The sequence below is a fragment of the Mirounga angustirostris genome, unplaced genomic scaffold, assembly GCF_029215605.1.
Source record: "Mirounga angustirostris isolate CCGP_5_RB_7025 unplaced genomic scaffold, mMirAng1.0.hap1 SCAF_9, whole genome shotgun sequence".
Taxonomy (NCBI): domain Eukaryota; kingdom Metazoa; phylum Chordata; class Mammalia; order Carnivora; family Phocidae; genus Mirounga; species Mirounga angustirostris.
Genome location: NW_026991717.1, coordinates 33098105 through 33113134, shown reverse-complemented (window position 1 = coordinate 33113134; position 15030 = coordinate 33098105). Strand labels below are relative to the sequence as shown.

The 15030-nt window shown below is 59.0% G+C and overlaps 1 protein-coding gene across 2 annotated transcripts; it reads right to left on the bottom strand.

The window, feature by feature from the left end:
* Window positions 1–348: 348 nt before the first annotated feature.
* Window positions 349–13904, bottom strand: INSYN1 (inhibitory synaptic factor 1). Of its 2 annotated transcripts, none has more exons than XM_045899733.2 (3): window positions 11656–11794; window positions 11140–11287; window positions 349–2615 (listed from the first exon to the last, which is right to left on the bottom strand). In XM_045899733.2, exon 3 carries the CDS (start codon window positions 2469–2471, stop codon window positions 1893–1895), a length of 579 nt encoding a protein of 192 aa, XP_045755689.1. In that variant the 5' UTR covers window positions 2472–2615; window positions 11140–11287; window positions 11656–11794; the 3' UTR covers window positions 349–1892. The 2 variants fall into 2 exon arrangements, with proteins under 2 accessions (XP_045755689.1, XP_045755688.1); XM_045899732.3 differs by lacking the exon at window positions 11140–11287 and adding an exon at window positions 12812–13904 and having other exon boundaries at window positions 1774–2615; window positions 11656–12382.
* Window positions 13905–15030: the final 1126 nt, after the last annotated feature.

Here is a 15030-nt window from a genome sequence, read left to right as displayed (position 1 = left end):
CACTGCAGTCAGCACATCCTAGGCCCGGCCCATAGCATGCAGATAGCACCACTAGTCTCTGCTCCAGACTGGCCGGCACCATCTCTGTCTCCCCACTGCTGGGGCTCAGGCAGGGGTGGTGGTGCTGCCAGGAGCAGAGACCCCTACCAACGGGTCCTGGGCGGCTGTAACTCTGCCTTAATTGAAATGTGCAGCAGGAAGACCCCTCCCTGGACGTCCACCACCTCCCTGCTCTGAGCGAGGGGCAGCGGATCGAGCCGCAGCAATCTCCGGGGACAAAGCAAAGCAGTGACCCAGGGACGGCTCCCAGTCGATGGGAGTGGCTACTTCCCCCCCCCCCCCCCCATACTCCTCACCCTGGAAAACACTGGAATCCAGGTTGGGGTCACACTGACCCCAGTGCCTGTCCAGTGCCTTGGCGCTTACCAAGCGCCTTTCCATTTCCTATCTTGTCAAAGCCCCACAGCAGCCGGTGAGGTAGGTGAAGACTATCAGCCCCATTTTTATAGACGAGGTAGATGGGCTCAGAGAGGCAAATGGACTTGCTCAAGGTCACAAAGCTGCTAGATAGCAAAGCCAGGTACAGCCTGGAAACCACACACTCATGGGAGGCAGGGTGACACAGGCTCTGTGACTTCGGGCCAGTTACGTGACATCTCCGAACCTCAGTCTTTTCATCTGAAAAATGGGGATAGTAAGAGTTCCTATCTTATCAGGTTATTGTGAAGATCAAATGAGATAATGCTCTAAAACATACTCCGTACAGCAGAGGCATAGAGAGCTGCCCAATCACTGTGAGCAATGATTATTATCTCAAGGATATCCAGATGCTGTCCCTGCGGACGCCACACCCCAGATGAAGCCCTGTTACCTGTAGGCTCCCATCTTGTCTCTGTTGGTGGCATTCGAGACCTGTTAAAGTGGGCTCAGGGTCCTTGTGTGAAGAAGCAGGGGCAGCGTAAGGCCGTAGGATTCCTCTCTGGGTCTGCCTGCCAGGAGAAGGAGTTCGGGAGCCTGCCTTTAGCCCTGGCTCACAGCCCCCCAGTGGCTTCTGCCTGCTTTCTCACATGGGCCTCAGGTCTGCACCGGGCCAAGTCAGGCGTTGGCTGAGGCTCTGCCCTGAGTCTTCCATCCTTAGGGGACAAAGCTGAGGATGGGGGCTGGGAGGATTGGGGGTGTACGAGTCTCTCCAAACAAGCCGCTGCCCAACCTAGCCTGCCTGGTCCTCCAGTGTCTGGGGAAGCCCATCTCCCCAGCATGGAGGCCTGCCCCATGGCAGCAGCTTGCTCCTTCTCTGTGTCCTGGGTAACCCTGAGATGGAAGTGGGGGTGGGGTGGGGTTGTGTATCTCCAGGTTAAGTTTGCCTTTGGGAAGGAGAGGCAAAAGTCTGCCTTGGAGTAGAAAGCATGGGGGGGGGGGTGGATATAAATGATCCTGGGCCCAGCTGGGGTGACACTACCCCTAGGCCCTCAGTCCCGCAGTCAGACCAATGGTTAGCCTTGGCCTTGGGCACCGCTCCTGGGGAGCCTGCCACCTGCTGATAAACCCCCTTCAGGACAGGGCCCAGGCCAGCAGCCAGACTCCACCACTAGGCTCAGGGCCCTGCAAGAGGAATCCCAGGTTAGGCCTCTCCCACCGAATTTACATACTTTTGGACACCCCTTTCAGGAGCCCTGCAATGACAAGGAAGGGAGGGCGGTTCTGGCCATACCTCCTGGGACCTAGATGGTAAGGAGGCATCTCTGTGTCTAAGATGAGCTCTGTGAAAGCTCTGGGGCCTTTGGGGCTAGATCCTTCGCATTTTAAAATTTTATTATGACTGCGTTTGTTTAAATATATATATATATTTATAGCTCTATATGCCCACCGCCCCCCAGACCCCTCCCTGGCCCCTAGTTTTTCCCCTTGGCTTTCTGTTTGGCAGCCGTGTAGGGCAGCAACGTCTGAGTGCTCTTGTCTGACACCGTTTGGGTGCTACTGTTCCTTGTGACCCTTCGGGTCTGCTCGGGGGCCAAGGTGGGGCCTGAGCGGCGGCTGGTCAACGGAGAGCGCCTTGGCTTGTGGGGAGCGGGGGAGGGCTTGAGGAGGCCCACATGGGCCTCTGGACGGGGTGGCTCTGGGGACAGGCCCACCTCCTCCTCGGCCACCTCCTCCTCGCCGTCCCCTTCCTCATCGTCACAGCACAGAGCGTGGTAGAGCACTTTGTCGCTGAACCGCACCCTCTCACGCGTGCCTGGGGTCCGCTGGGGCAGCTGGCCCTTCGCAGGGCCAGCACCGAAGGCCTCCTCACTGGAGGAGTCCGGGGTCTCCACCCGTGGCCCATTGGGGATGGGCGCGCCGCCATTCATGAGCCGGTAGTCAGGGCCAGCCCCTGGCCGGGTCAACTCGGGGCCGTCCACAGAGTCCGAGGGGGTGGACGCATCCAGGAAGGAGCAGAACTCCCAGCTGTCCGAAAGGATGTCAGCTGTCATGAAGTCCAGGTGCCCCAGGTCGAAGGGGCCGCCCACGCCCGCCTTGTCGCTGCTGGAGGTGCTGCTCACAGTGGCCGTGGTCCAGTCGTCCGGCTCCAGTTCAAAGTCGAAGTCTGAGGTTAGCTTATCGATCTGGCTCACCACCTGGCCAGGGAAGGAGAGAGGAGTGAGGGGGTCTAGCGTCACGTGGGGGTGAGCGTGCCCCCGTCCCACCCTGCTAGATGCCTGGCTCATGACCCCAGAGGATGGTCACAGGTTTGCCTGCCAGGTGAGGGCCCATGTTGGACCAGGGTGAGCAGGTCTGGGCCAGTTCCCCATGTCCTACTCCTCAGCCCCTCCTTCCAGCCCTGCACCCCATCCACCCCCACACCCCTCTCCCCCAAAGCCGGCTGCTGCTCTGGGCGCAGCCTTGGTGCTCAGAGCTCCATTTTCCTTGGATCGAGAGGCCGCCGTTTGCAGAGGGCTGGCACTCCAGCAAGACCACTCAGTGGAGAGATGAGCAGAACACGCACCTTTGGAGAGGAAATGATACAGGGTGACCATGAGGAAGACTCTGCCCAGGTTTTCCAAAGCATCCTGGACCAGCCTGTGCCACTGGTCAGGGGCCGTCCCTGTGGGTCTCCACCACCGCACCCCCACAAACCCTGGAGCCCCCTCCCTCCTTCCCTTCCCTGCCCCCTGATGAGTGGGGATCAACCCTGGCTCGTTGGGGAAGGAATAAGACGAGCATATTTGGTAAGCAATAGGAAACGCCCCCCATCCCGGGCCCAGAGCCTCTCGTTACATGCACTCAGGGGGCAGCTCAGCTGCCGAGGTCAGTGCACCCCGCCCACCCCACATGAAGGGACACCCTGTCTCCATACAGGTGGCCTGCCTCAGGACACCCCCTCGCCTCGGCCCTACAGCACAGAAATCGGGGATGAAGACTGTGAGGGGAAAGGGAGACCCCATCAGAGATGTCGGGAGAGGACCGGGTAAGAGAAGGAGAAATGATTCTGACCAAAACCCAAAACAGCCAAACAACAATAGCCAAGCAGAGGGACCAAGAGACCTAGGGACAGGACCTACGCAGTGAGTCACCAAGCCCAGGATCCAGCTCCAGGCACCTCTTCGGTGCCTTTTCCCGGGGTCAGAGCAGTCAGTGAATGAATTCCTAGTCTAACAAACTTTTATGAGGATGACTGCTGTCCAGGGATGTGCTAGGTGTTCGGTGAGGGGTGGCGGGGGGGGGGGGGGGGTTGGGTGGGTGGGGAGTGCCCCAAAGTGCAAGACGAAAGCAACGCCAAAAACCATGGGCCAGGAGGAAGTTTCCTTGGTCAGGAGTTGGGAGGGTCTGCCAGTGACCTGGTCAGTCATTTTCCCTCTGAGGCTCAGTTTTTCAATCTGCAAATGGGGACCTTGGGCGAATGGTTTATTTCTAAGGTTCTTTCCATCTCTGAGATTCTAGGACTCTGTGTTTATAGGGATGACTTGAGAAGCTGTTTTGGGGTGTCCATGCCTAGGGATGCCCACTCCCCACGGCCCCAGGCCCCAGGGGTGGTGGGGACACTTGGCTGAAGCCTGCAGAACTGGGAGAGTCAGGACACTTGGGTTCCAGATTCAGCTTAGACATTGTTCTGTGTGTCTTTAGGTAAGTCACACAACCTCTCTAGACCTCAACTATTTGAGCATGATGACCCCGGCTCTGTCATCCTCACCAGCACTTCATGGAGAACAATGAGGAGGGCAGTGAAAAGTCTCCGTGGGGCACTGGTGAGAAAAGTGACATCAACTCCCATCTCTGAGCACCTACCAAGTGTCAGGCTTTCCACGCATGAGATCATCTCCTGAGCTTCTAGAAGATACACCAGAGGTACCAGTAACTGCGGGGAGCTGAGGTTCCCACCCCCTCCCGCTGCTCCCCTGCAAGACTGCACACCACCATGAGGTGCTGCTGGGATTTCTGGGCTTGGGCAGACAATGGGGACAGGGCCCCACTCTCCAATCTGCCCTCCCCGTCTTACGTCCCCCACCCCCGAGTGACTCCCCCTCCCTCAGAGAAGCTCACATTCCCTAGAAGCCCTTGGTTCAACCCAAGCCCCACTTGAGGGGTGGGAGCTCCAGCCCAGAGCAGGGGGCTCTCACTCGGGAGTGTGCACCAGCCCACTCCCCAGAGTTTCTGATTCAGTAGGTCCTGGTGGGGGGGGGAGGGGGCTTGAGAAGGCGTATATAAAAACGTGTTTCCAGGTGCTGATCCAGGGGCATACTTTGAGAACCACTGGCCTGGGGCCTGGGATTTAAGCTGGTGAAGACACAGAACCTCAGGGCATTGTCAGCCTGAGGGGAGGCCCTGCGTCTCTGGGGCAGTCGCACCCTCAAATGAGACTCCCCTAACCAAGCTGAGCCTGAGTCCGTTGCTGCAGAAGTGTGGGGACACAGCTAACAGGAATCTGGTTGAGGGTTGGCTGAGGCTAGGCCGGGCCCAGAAGCGGAGCTCCTAATGCCCTCTGAGGAAGACCTGGGGTGCACAGGGCAGGATCCCTAAAGCTGTCAGGCCTGGACACACTCCTTCCCACCCAAGAAGTTCCTGCTGGCCACCTGCTCAGGCAGCCTTCCCATAAAAGCACTTCTCCTGCTCCATTAGAGTGCCCTCCTCCGGTTTCATCCTGACGGTGTGGAGGGACAGGACAGAGGGAGCCTAGGGGTCAAATCCCAAGTAGGCCACGTCTCAGCTAAGGAACTCGAGGCAGGTGATTTTCCCTCTCCAAGTCTCGGTGTCCTAAAATGGGATGCCGCTCCTCTACTCACCAAGGTGATGGGGACTCACTAGATATGGATGTGCTTTAAACTGCAGAATCAGCACTGCCAAGCACTCCAGAACCTGGGCTCTGGAGTCAGACTTAGGGTCCAACCCTGGCCTCACCACTGATGCGCTGTGTGACCTTAGCCAAGTTACCCAGTGTCTCTGTGTCTAAGTGTCTTCGTGAAGGGGAATTCTAGTCACACCTACTTGATAGGGCTGTTGTGAGGATTTAATGACATGACGCACGGGAATCAGGTAGAACAATGCAGACGAGATCAAAACCCATTGTGGGCCGGTGGGGGCTAAAATGTGACCAGGCCCCTGGCACCAGGCCCAAGAGCTGATGGGTGTTTCCAGTGCCTGTGGCGGAATAATGGGACATACTGGGCATTTCAAGTCCCAGCACATGGGTGGCATCTGTGCTCCCTAAAGTAGGTCTGTCTCTGGACAGAGCAGAAGGAAGCGGAAGAGGTTCTAAAAACCAGGCGGTAATGAAGCTCAAAGGCGAATCTGGCCCCAACCGTGAGGAACAGGCACATCCACCTGATGAATGGCATAAGTGAGGATCTGAAAGGGGAGTGATGTGCCAAGCATACCCAGACTGTATGCAGGGTCCCTGTACCTCATCTCATGGGGCCTGTGTGGATGGCAGAGGGCGGACAGGCCCCCACCTTACCTGCCTGTCTGCTTCGGATGCCTGTGATTTCTCCCTGAGATTTAATAATCATTTTGCCTGCGTGTAATTTGGGATTGTCTTGGAGTGCAGGGAAATAATTATATATACAGAAGGAAAGAGAGGAGGAGAAGAGAGAATGGAGAGAGAAATGACAACATAAAAATCATAGAATCATAGAACCTCAAAGCCAGAGGGATGGAGACGCTGCTGACTTCACCGTTCTCACTGGGCTTGCTGATGGGGAAACTAAGGTAAGGCCCAGACACTGGAAGGAGTGGAGCTGAGAGCACAAGAGTCCTGGCACCTTAAGAACAAGGCTCGCCTGATCTAGAGGGGAAGGGCAGGGCTGAGGGCCGTGACACCTGCTGGGGGCCCCAGGCCCCAACCCGAGGGCATCCCCAACCGCTGTCCTGCTCACAGCCTCAGCTCCCTCACCTGAACCACTGTCCCCGTCTGGTGGCAGCTTCCTGTCCTGTTCCTGCTACATTCAAGGCACTTGGTAATCAGCCAACAGGACCGCATCACCCCTCTGCTTCCAGCACTTCCCTGAGCTTCGCAAACACAAACGCCTACCAATTCTGGCCATAGGGCCTTTGCTCTCCAGCAGACAGCCACCACCCTGCCAGGCCTGCCTCCTCACCAGCTCTACACACTCCGCCGAGCCCGCTTCGGCCTCTGGGCCTCACCTGGAATGCTCCCTCCTTTGCTCCTCATCCATCTCACTTCCAGAAGGAAATCTCTGATGCTCCACTGAGGATAGGTTCCCTAGGATAGGCTCTCAAGGCACTCTGCACCTTTCCTACAAATATTTTCCAATATTTATCACAGCTACACTTTTATGTGCATATATGTTATAAGAATGATGTCTCCCCACTAGACTACAGTAAGCCCCACGAGGGGTGGGACTGGGAATGCCTTGCCCACCATGGCACCCCCAGTCTGGCACAGGGATTGATACTCTCTTTGTGAATATAGCCATTGGATGAGTGGGTGAGTTGGGACAGAGGGCCTTATAAAAACTGCTGGGGGCTGCTTTTCTGAGGAATTCCATGGTCCTATCTTGCCTGCCCCAGCCCTCCCTCCAACCCTGGTTGAGCCCCCACTCCAAGGAAAACACATCTGTGTTCCCTAAGGCCCCAGAGCCAGGACTGAGGACCCAGGAGCCCCGGCACTGGTATCTCCCCCTCACCTTTGGCCCCTTTACCTCACTCGACAAGCGGCTACGTCCTCCCCTCCCTCCCAGCTCCCCAGGCAGCTGGTTACATAACTGGGGATCTGCATTATTTATGACCACTGATTATTTTTTAATTCTGTGATTATGTTATTTATTGTCTTCCTGGGGGGCTGTGGAGCTGGGGAGGGAGGAGAGACTTGACTGTGATTCATGACTCTCATCCTGCAATTTGGCCTAATTGGCCAGGGAGCTTCGTGAATCTGTCCAAAGGAGGGGAATGCAAAGGGAAAAGGGAGGAAAGGAAGGTGAGAAAAAAAAAGAAGAAGAAGAAAAACTCCGTACAATTCTTGCTGAGCTGCAGGTGATGGCGCTGACCCATTCTGGCACAGCTCCGTGGTCCCCAGCCTCTCCTGCCCCAGCTGCTTCCTGGCTGGGCCACATTCATCTCGTGCCCGCATGGCCCCTGGCTCTCCATGCCACCCCATACGCAGGCCCTTGCCCAGGGGACTGCACAACAGCTAGTGGGCCTGTTCCCCGTGAAAATCGGCTGGGGGCGGACCCTCCACAGCCACCCTAGCTGGGCAGCTGGGCCAAGTTATGTCTCCCCCATGGTGAACCCGAGGGTCATTTATGAGCCCCCATGCTGAGTGACATCTTGGGGAGGAGGAGAAGGCCATGTAACTGCTTAAGATAAGCTCAACAGCTGGAGGGCAAGGATGAGGACCCTGGCCCCTGACCTTGGGGCCCCCCAGCTGCTGGGGAACTGGGAGAGCAGTAGGGAGGGCAGATTCCCACCCAGAACCACAAGCAGGAGGTTCCTGGAGAGCATGTGGGGTTCTCACTGAGGGTATATCTGAATTTCATACCATGGCCTGCAAGGCTCTGTGTAATCTGACTCCCTGCTCTCTCTTTGACCTTCCTTCCTGCTTTTCTCCTCTTGGTTCACTCCACTCCAGCTGCCCTGGCTTCCTTCTTGCTGATCCCGAACTTGCCAAGTACACTTCCACACTTCCTCCTCAGGACCTTTGTATTAGCTGCTCCCACTGCCCGGAAGACTCTTCTCCTAGATATCTATTTGTCTTGTACCCTCTTTCCTTTTGGGTCTCTGCTCAAAAGGCATCTCATTGGAGACCCTGTCCCCCCATCAGTGTCACACTCTGCCTCTTTCCATGCGGGAAGAGGGTGGCATTGTCTACTGCAGGAGATGCTGAAGGGTATCAGCCAGGAGGCCAGGGGCCTGGCTCAGACCACTCTGATCACGGCTAAGAATCTCATAGGACTCCAAAAGAATAAGGCCACACATGGAGTAAGGAGCAGGCCAGTGCAAGAAATTCAGTATCCTCATTTGCCAGAAAACAGAAGCCCAGAAAGGTGAAGTAACTTTACCAAGTTCACACAGCTAGGAAAGGGGCAGACCTTGGATTTGAACCAGAGACCTCTGGCTGCAAGAGCCCATGCTCTTAGCCTCTGGGCTGTGCTGCATCTCTGAGTTAAGATGCACAGAATTTTGTGGACCTTCGAGAGCCTGCTGGGATTGGCCTGGCACCCTGGAGTATTGGGGAACCTAGGAGAATGAGGGCTAATTAATGATCGACTGTCACATCCCTCTGCAGTAGTTTCAGCTTTCAAAGCACTTTTGCATTCCTCACCTCTCCTAGTCCATTAAGGTATTTTCCCCACCCATGGGACAGAACTTGCTTCCTATCACATGGGGAGCCCCGTGAGAGCTGCAACAGGGGTTTGGGAGGGCGGGGGAGGTATGGGAGAGGCAACTCCCAAACCTTTAGGGCTGTGAGTGCTAGCCCCCCTTACCACACGCCAAGCCCCAGATAAATCCTTGTAACAGCACTTTGAGATGGGAATGATCAGCATCCCCATTTCAGAGATGAGTAGACTGAGGCTCAGGGGCTTGAGGAGGAAGCGCTTTAGTGTCTCTCGTCTTTCTATGAATTTCAGGCTGTGTGCTCAAAAGGATAGGAGAGTCTGCCATGATCAGTGGTATCTGGGGCTAGGGAAGTTAAGCAGCAGGGGGAGGAGGAGGATGGCCTTGCTCCTTCAATCAAGCATCCTGTGCTCTACCCCAGCAGTCTTGCATGTGAATCTTGTCTTCACCATCTAAGTGTTTTGCTCTCCTGGGATGAGAACCCAGCTCAGTGAGCCCTGAGCTGGTGGTATCTGGGGAAGGGGGTATAACGAGCAAACAAGTACCTGCCTCCACCCTCTCGACCTTGGGTCTACCCATGCCACCAATGGAAAAATGCCACACAAAGGGACTGAGAAGAGCCAGGTAGATCCAGCTTTAGAAGCCCCCTTGGAGGATCATGAGCCAAGATCACAACCCCTTACCCCAAACCAAGGCCTGGCCCTCCCACTGGGTAACCCCATTCCTGACAAATCCCATCCTACAGGAAGTCAGCTATGGTGTCTTCTCTTCTGCCTGGGCCTCCCAGAGCCTCACCTGCCTTCCCCAACACTCACTTCTGCCCATCACCCCATGTCCAGGCCCTTCCTGGGGGGGTGGGAGAGTTCTGAGGCCTGCCCCCCTCCCAGCTGGGTGTCATTGGCAGCGGGCAGGCGGTGGCATACGGGGTAGATGCTGGTTGCCGTAGCAACCTGCCAAAGTCTTGGGTGGAGGCACATGGCCTCCAGGGTGTATAGGGGGAGGGAACACATCTCTCTCTGTCCTGGCTCAGGCCTTTGGGCTGCACAGCCTGTGAACCTGAGGCTCTGCAGTTCAAGACAGGGGGGTGGGCGAGTGTATGTGCTGAGAAGGGAGAGAGAGAACACCTAAAAGATCTGCAAATAAATCCTAGTGCTTCTGATCTCCCTGCCTCATCCACAGAAGGGCACCCCCCTGAGACCATCACAGCATGTGTGAAAGATAGCATCTCTAGAAGGTCCCAGTCAAAATGCAAAAAGATTGCCTGCTAGCCCACCGGCTCCAGCCTCAGGAGAGGCAACAGGAACCTGAGTTCTAGTTCGTTCTGCCCCTGGTAGGCTGTGTGACCTTGGATAAGCCCCTAGCCTTCTCTGGGCCTCAGGTTCTTCAAACAGAAAACGGACAAGGCTGGTATGGATGACCTGTGAGATGTCTTTAAGTTCTGGAGGGCTATGCCTGGGCAGACAGGGGAGGTGGATCTTGGAAGATGCTCAGTTGAGAGTAGGTTCTGCGCTGTATGATTTCCAGGCTTAGAGTCAGTCCTGGCTCTTTTCTGGGTGGGCTCTTTTCTGGCATAGGTCCCATGCCCCTGCCCAAGACTGAGACTCCAGATGGTTCCCATGGCCCTGCTGGACCCACAGAGCATATAGAAAAAGATGGGGTGGGGAGGGAGGAAGAGGGGTTGTGGTCCTTTGGACCAATGAGGGTGGGGGAGGAGGGGTTGCTCAGGGGCATCTGGCCTTTGACCACAAGGTTGATTCTGGGCTGAGTGGCTGCCCCGCCCCACCTCAGTTCATGTCCCAGCCTCTCCACAACTCCTCTGCTCTGGATACAGCTCCCTTCAAACAATTCCTGCTCTTTGGCTCTCAGGCCAGGCTGGAGTTGGCACCCACCATCACCCCCTCTCCTCAACCCTCCTGGAGCCCCCATCCTCCCGCATGGCTGGCTGGGGAAAGCAGGAACCCATAACTCCCGTTAAATCACTCGCTCTGCCGTCTCTGCAGGGGCCCTGGTTACAGGGAGTTGAAATTTGCCTAAAGCCCACCTGGCTGGCATAATGGCACCCAGTGGGCAAATTCAGTCCAGTGGCTCAGAACTCTGGTCATGCATTTTGGGCTTGAACACAGCCCAGGGGGCAGGGTTGAGGACATGTGTACCTCATTACCCCAGCGATGTGGGAAGTAGTCATTAAACCGGGCTCCACTTAGAGAGACAGAGAGGGACACACATCCCAGGATCTCTCAGTGACTTTTCAGCCTTGGCCGAGACATTCAGAACTGTGGACAGGGATGCATGCCTTTAGACGAGATTCCTGCCCCCGCCGCCCAATGTACACAGGAACTCCGGTGTCCATTAGCCCCCTGGACGCATTCCCACCTCGGGGCAGGCAGCGCATAGCTGGCTTCAACTTTTCCAGGATCAAGGGTTCTGAGTAGCTGTGTGATTTCTGGAGAATGCTCTGAGCTGGGCCTCCTCGGTAGGGCTGTCAACACCCTCCCAGAGCTGCTTCTGAGCAGGTCAGTGTCTGGGAGGCAGATGGCGGGGTCAGAAGTCAGCTTGGGCCCCAGAAGAGTATCTCCCACTAAGAGGCTATGGTGGGATTTGGTCTATATTTGTCAACTTGGCAGCGCTGAGTGCTAACCACAGAACCCTGGGCCCGCGACACGCTGCCCAAGCCGACTCGGCCACACTGGGGCCCCACTAGTCCTGGAGTATGCTATTTCTAGCAAAGCAGATTTGGGGGAAAGGAGAACAAGGAAGAGGAAGCACCCAGCAAAGTGACACGTGTGCACATGACTTTGAGTACACACACACACTGAAACACATATGTGAGTGTGTTTTTGTGCCAGGCCCAGGAAAACTGGTCTGGGGACTGTCTGGCCCCTCACTCACCTCCCTTAGCTCCTTGGCCACCTCCTTGAGTTCCTGCAGGATGCCCTCAAGCTGCCCGATGACCATCTTCATGCGCTGTCGAATCCGCTCCCGCTGGCCACCACTGCTGGGGTCGTCACTGGGCTGCCCGAGGTCCGGGGCGCCCCGAATGTTCATCCTTTACCACGTCGCTGCAGGCCCGCCCATATTCCCCCCAGCCGGGCACACGCTGCGTCTTCCTCCACGGAGCCCCCCTCGGCCAGGCCGAGCTCCACATCTTAACGGCCCCCCAGCCCACCCTGGCCCTGGGTGGCCCTCACCCGGCCCCTGCCCCCTGCCACCCCGCCTCCTCTGCCTCTGGGTGGGGAATGGGACACCCAGAGGAAGACAGAGTCTGACAGAGGGGGTCAAGGTGAGGACACAGGAGGACAGGGGGAGGGGCCTTGGGTCTCAGGAGTGGCCTCCAGGACTTGAAGTGCCTGTGCCTGTGCTGAGCTGATCTCTGGCTGAGCCTGGACACAGAGGCAGGGGGATGACTCTGCAGGGACTAAGGGTAAGAGATGCCCTTGGGATGGGGGAAGGCAGCAGTAATCCCTCACAACTCCTAGGCAGTTGCAAAGACAGAGGTCTTGGGGAGCAACGGGCACCTGCAGAGGGCCAGTGGGTGGGGTCTTCCAGATGTGGATGTGGAGGGGGCTCCAGATGTGGGTAGCTCTGAAAAGGGAGCTGGACGGAGAAGGGCAGCCCCCTGCAGAGAGAGCAAGCCTGGCGTCAGCCCTCCCAGGCTGCAGCACCAGCCGGCAAAGCCGCTGCCTCCCTCCACTCGCCAGCCTGCACCCTTCGTCGCTGGGGATTTTTTTTTTTTTTCTTCTTTGTGGGGAGGGGTGGTGGAGGCAGATTATCTACAGCATAGCCCTTACTCTAGAAGGAAATGAAGGAGCCCCTGCTTTAAAGGCAGAAGTCCTCAGCCTGCTACGGGGCACCCTGCCCCAGCTCCCCCAATCCCCCGTGTCTCCACCCCCCACCCAGGCCTGGTCCCGCTGGTTCGGGAGAGGGCCTCTCCAGTCATCTGTCCTCCCTCCGAGTGCCCCCGGGGTGCCCTCACTCCCAGGGGACCCTCCCTTCCCCAGCCCCGCCTTTCCTCTGAACCCCCGCTCTGCTCTGCTCCCGGACTCACCAATGGTGGGGGCACCGGCCTTCCTTCCCAGCAGCGTCGGGGGCCAAGCCCCAAGAGGAGGTTGGGGGGCCCCCAAGCCTCCCTAGGGCGGGCTTCTCTCTCTGGACCCTTCGGCCCCTGGCCTGAGGGAGGTCCTCAGAGCAGCCACGGGAGACATCTGGACGGTGGGAGGGGGCGGGGCCTCCGCGCTCCAAGGAAGGGGGCAGGAAAAATCTCCCCCAACCCCCGCCGGGCTCCGGGTCGGGAACGAGCGAGGGTCCGGCGGGCTAGGGGCTCCGAGGCCACAGGTGACCCGGGCGCAGGGCGACCGAGGCGACGCCGGGCCGGTCCCAGCGCGTGAGCCAAAGTCGGAAGGATCGGAGGGCGCCGGGATCCCCTCAGCCCACGCCCGGCATCCCCCGGGCTCGGCACAGTCCGGGATTCGCTCTGTCCAGTCCCGATCGGCCGGCTCCAGGCTCCGCCGGGGTCTGCCTGCCCTGCCCGGAGTGAGCGGGCACCGCTGGGCGCCCGGGGCGCGCTCAGCCGGGACCCAGAAGGTCCGCTCTCCGGCACCCACGGAGTCCGGAGCGTCCGCGAGGGTCGGCTCAGCCCGGCGTCGTCGTCCGCCGGGGGCGAGAACGCGCCCACCGCTCAGTCCGCGGTCGGGAAGGTCCTGGGAGGAGGGGCGGCGGCGGCCGCGGGGACCGGGTCCCCGCCGGGCCCGGCCGAGAGCGCGCGAGGCAGGGGGCCCGGCCGGGCTGGCTTCGGAGGCCCTGGCGCGGGCGGGAGCGGCGCCGGGCGCAGCAGAGGAGGCGAGCAGAGCGAGAGGAGGAGGCGAGGCGCAGGGAAGGCAGGGGAGGGGGCGCGCGGCGGGCCGGGCCGGGCCCGGGCGCACGGGGCTCTCAGCCTCCGCTCCGCTCCCGCCGCCCCCCCCCGCCCGCTCCCGCTCGGCTCGCCGCCGCGCCAGCCCCCGGGCGCGCCGGGTCGCTGCCGGGGGGGCAGACCGGCGCGGGGTCGGGGCTGGGCCTCCCTCCGCTGCCTCGCCCTGCCCTGCCCCGCCGGGGCTCCGCGGGCCTGGGCCCGCTCCCGAGCGCCGCGCCGCCCGCGCCCCGGCCGCCCCCGGCCCGCCCCGCCGCCCCCCGCCGGACTGGCCGCCCGGGCGGGCGCTGGCTCCCTCAAAGGCCGCCCGGCTCGCTCGGCTCCGCGCGCTCGGCGCTGTCGGAGAAGGGGCCGGCCCCGCGCGCCGGGAGGGAGCTTTTAAAGCGACACACACGCCGCCCAGCGCCGAGCGCCGAGCCCGAGCGCGCGAGCCGGGGAGGGGGGCGTCTCAGCTGCCGGGCGGCCGCGAGGGTCCTGCGCCTGCGGGGCTGGAGGCGCACTAGCCCGGCGGGCCTGCGGCCGACCTCGGGGCGCGGAGGGACCGCGGTCTGGGGACTTCGTTCTTCCCGCCTTCCCAGGCACCCCATTGCCCCTTCCCCCACTGCGGTGCACGCCAAGCGTCTCTTTTGGCTAAGTTTTCCCATCCCTTTCCCCTTATCATATCTCAACCTCCCCCAGACCTTGCTTTGAAGCAGATTAATTCAGAAAATCGGTGAGCACCTACTGTGTGCCAAGCTCTGGGCTAGGTAGAGCTGGGAGTTGGAGGCTCTGGTGAGAGGTATGCGTTAGCCATAGATCATTTCTTCGGTTACTCATCCGCTTACTCAACATTTATTCAGCACCTTCTGTGTGCCAAACCCCATGCTAGACTCTGGGGTCTCAGGAAGGAAAGGCAGCATTTTAGGAAGCTCACAGCTCCTGGGGAAGTTGGGGCGGTAAATTGCAGGACAAGAGCAAGTTCTAGAAGAAATGGTAAGGGATTGGGGAGGGCGGGGAGCAACCCAGGTCAGGGGCTGGCAGGCTCTCCCAGGAGGCAACCCTTGAGCTGCTTCTGGAAGGAGAAGTAGGAGTTACTCAGGTGACTGTCAGTGTGGGGGAGGTGGGGATGAGCACTGGGGGGGTGGGGGTGGGGAAGGGTTAGAGCAGAGACTCAGAGGCAGAAGTGAGAGGAGAGGGAGTCTGAGCCAACTGTGCCCTTTGGAGATACATATTTGACAGCTCCGTGGAAAGTGGATTAGAGGGAGACCAGATCCTGGAGAGGCTTGGAGGCCACAGTTAGGCGCTAGGATTTTCTCTTGGAGCAGAGGGGAGCGATGATGTCAGAGAGGAACCTGGTCTTGCTTGCCTTCTCAGGAGATTCT

Bases quoted from the DNA above. Each gene is read 5' to 3' on its own strand.
- INSYN1 (XM_045899732.3), bottom strand. From the start codon at position 11,811: ATGAACATTCGGGGCGCCCCGGACCTCGGGCAGCCCAGTGACGACCCC. The intron at 2,616-11,655 runs GTGAGTGAGGGG...TTCCCTGGCCAG, and splicing joins TGGCCAAGGAGCTAAGGGAG to GTGGTGAGCCAGATCGATAA.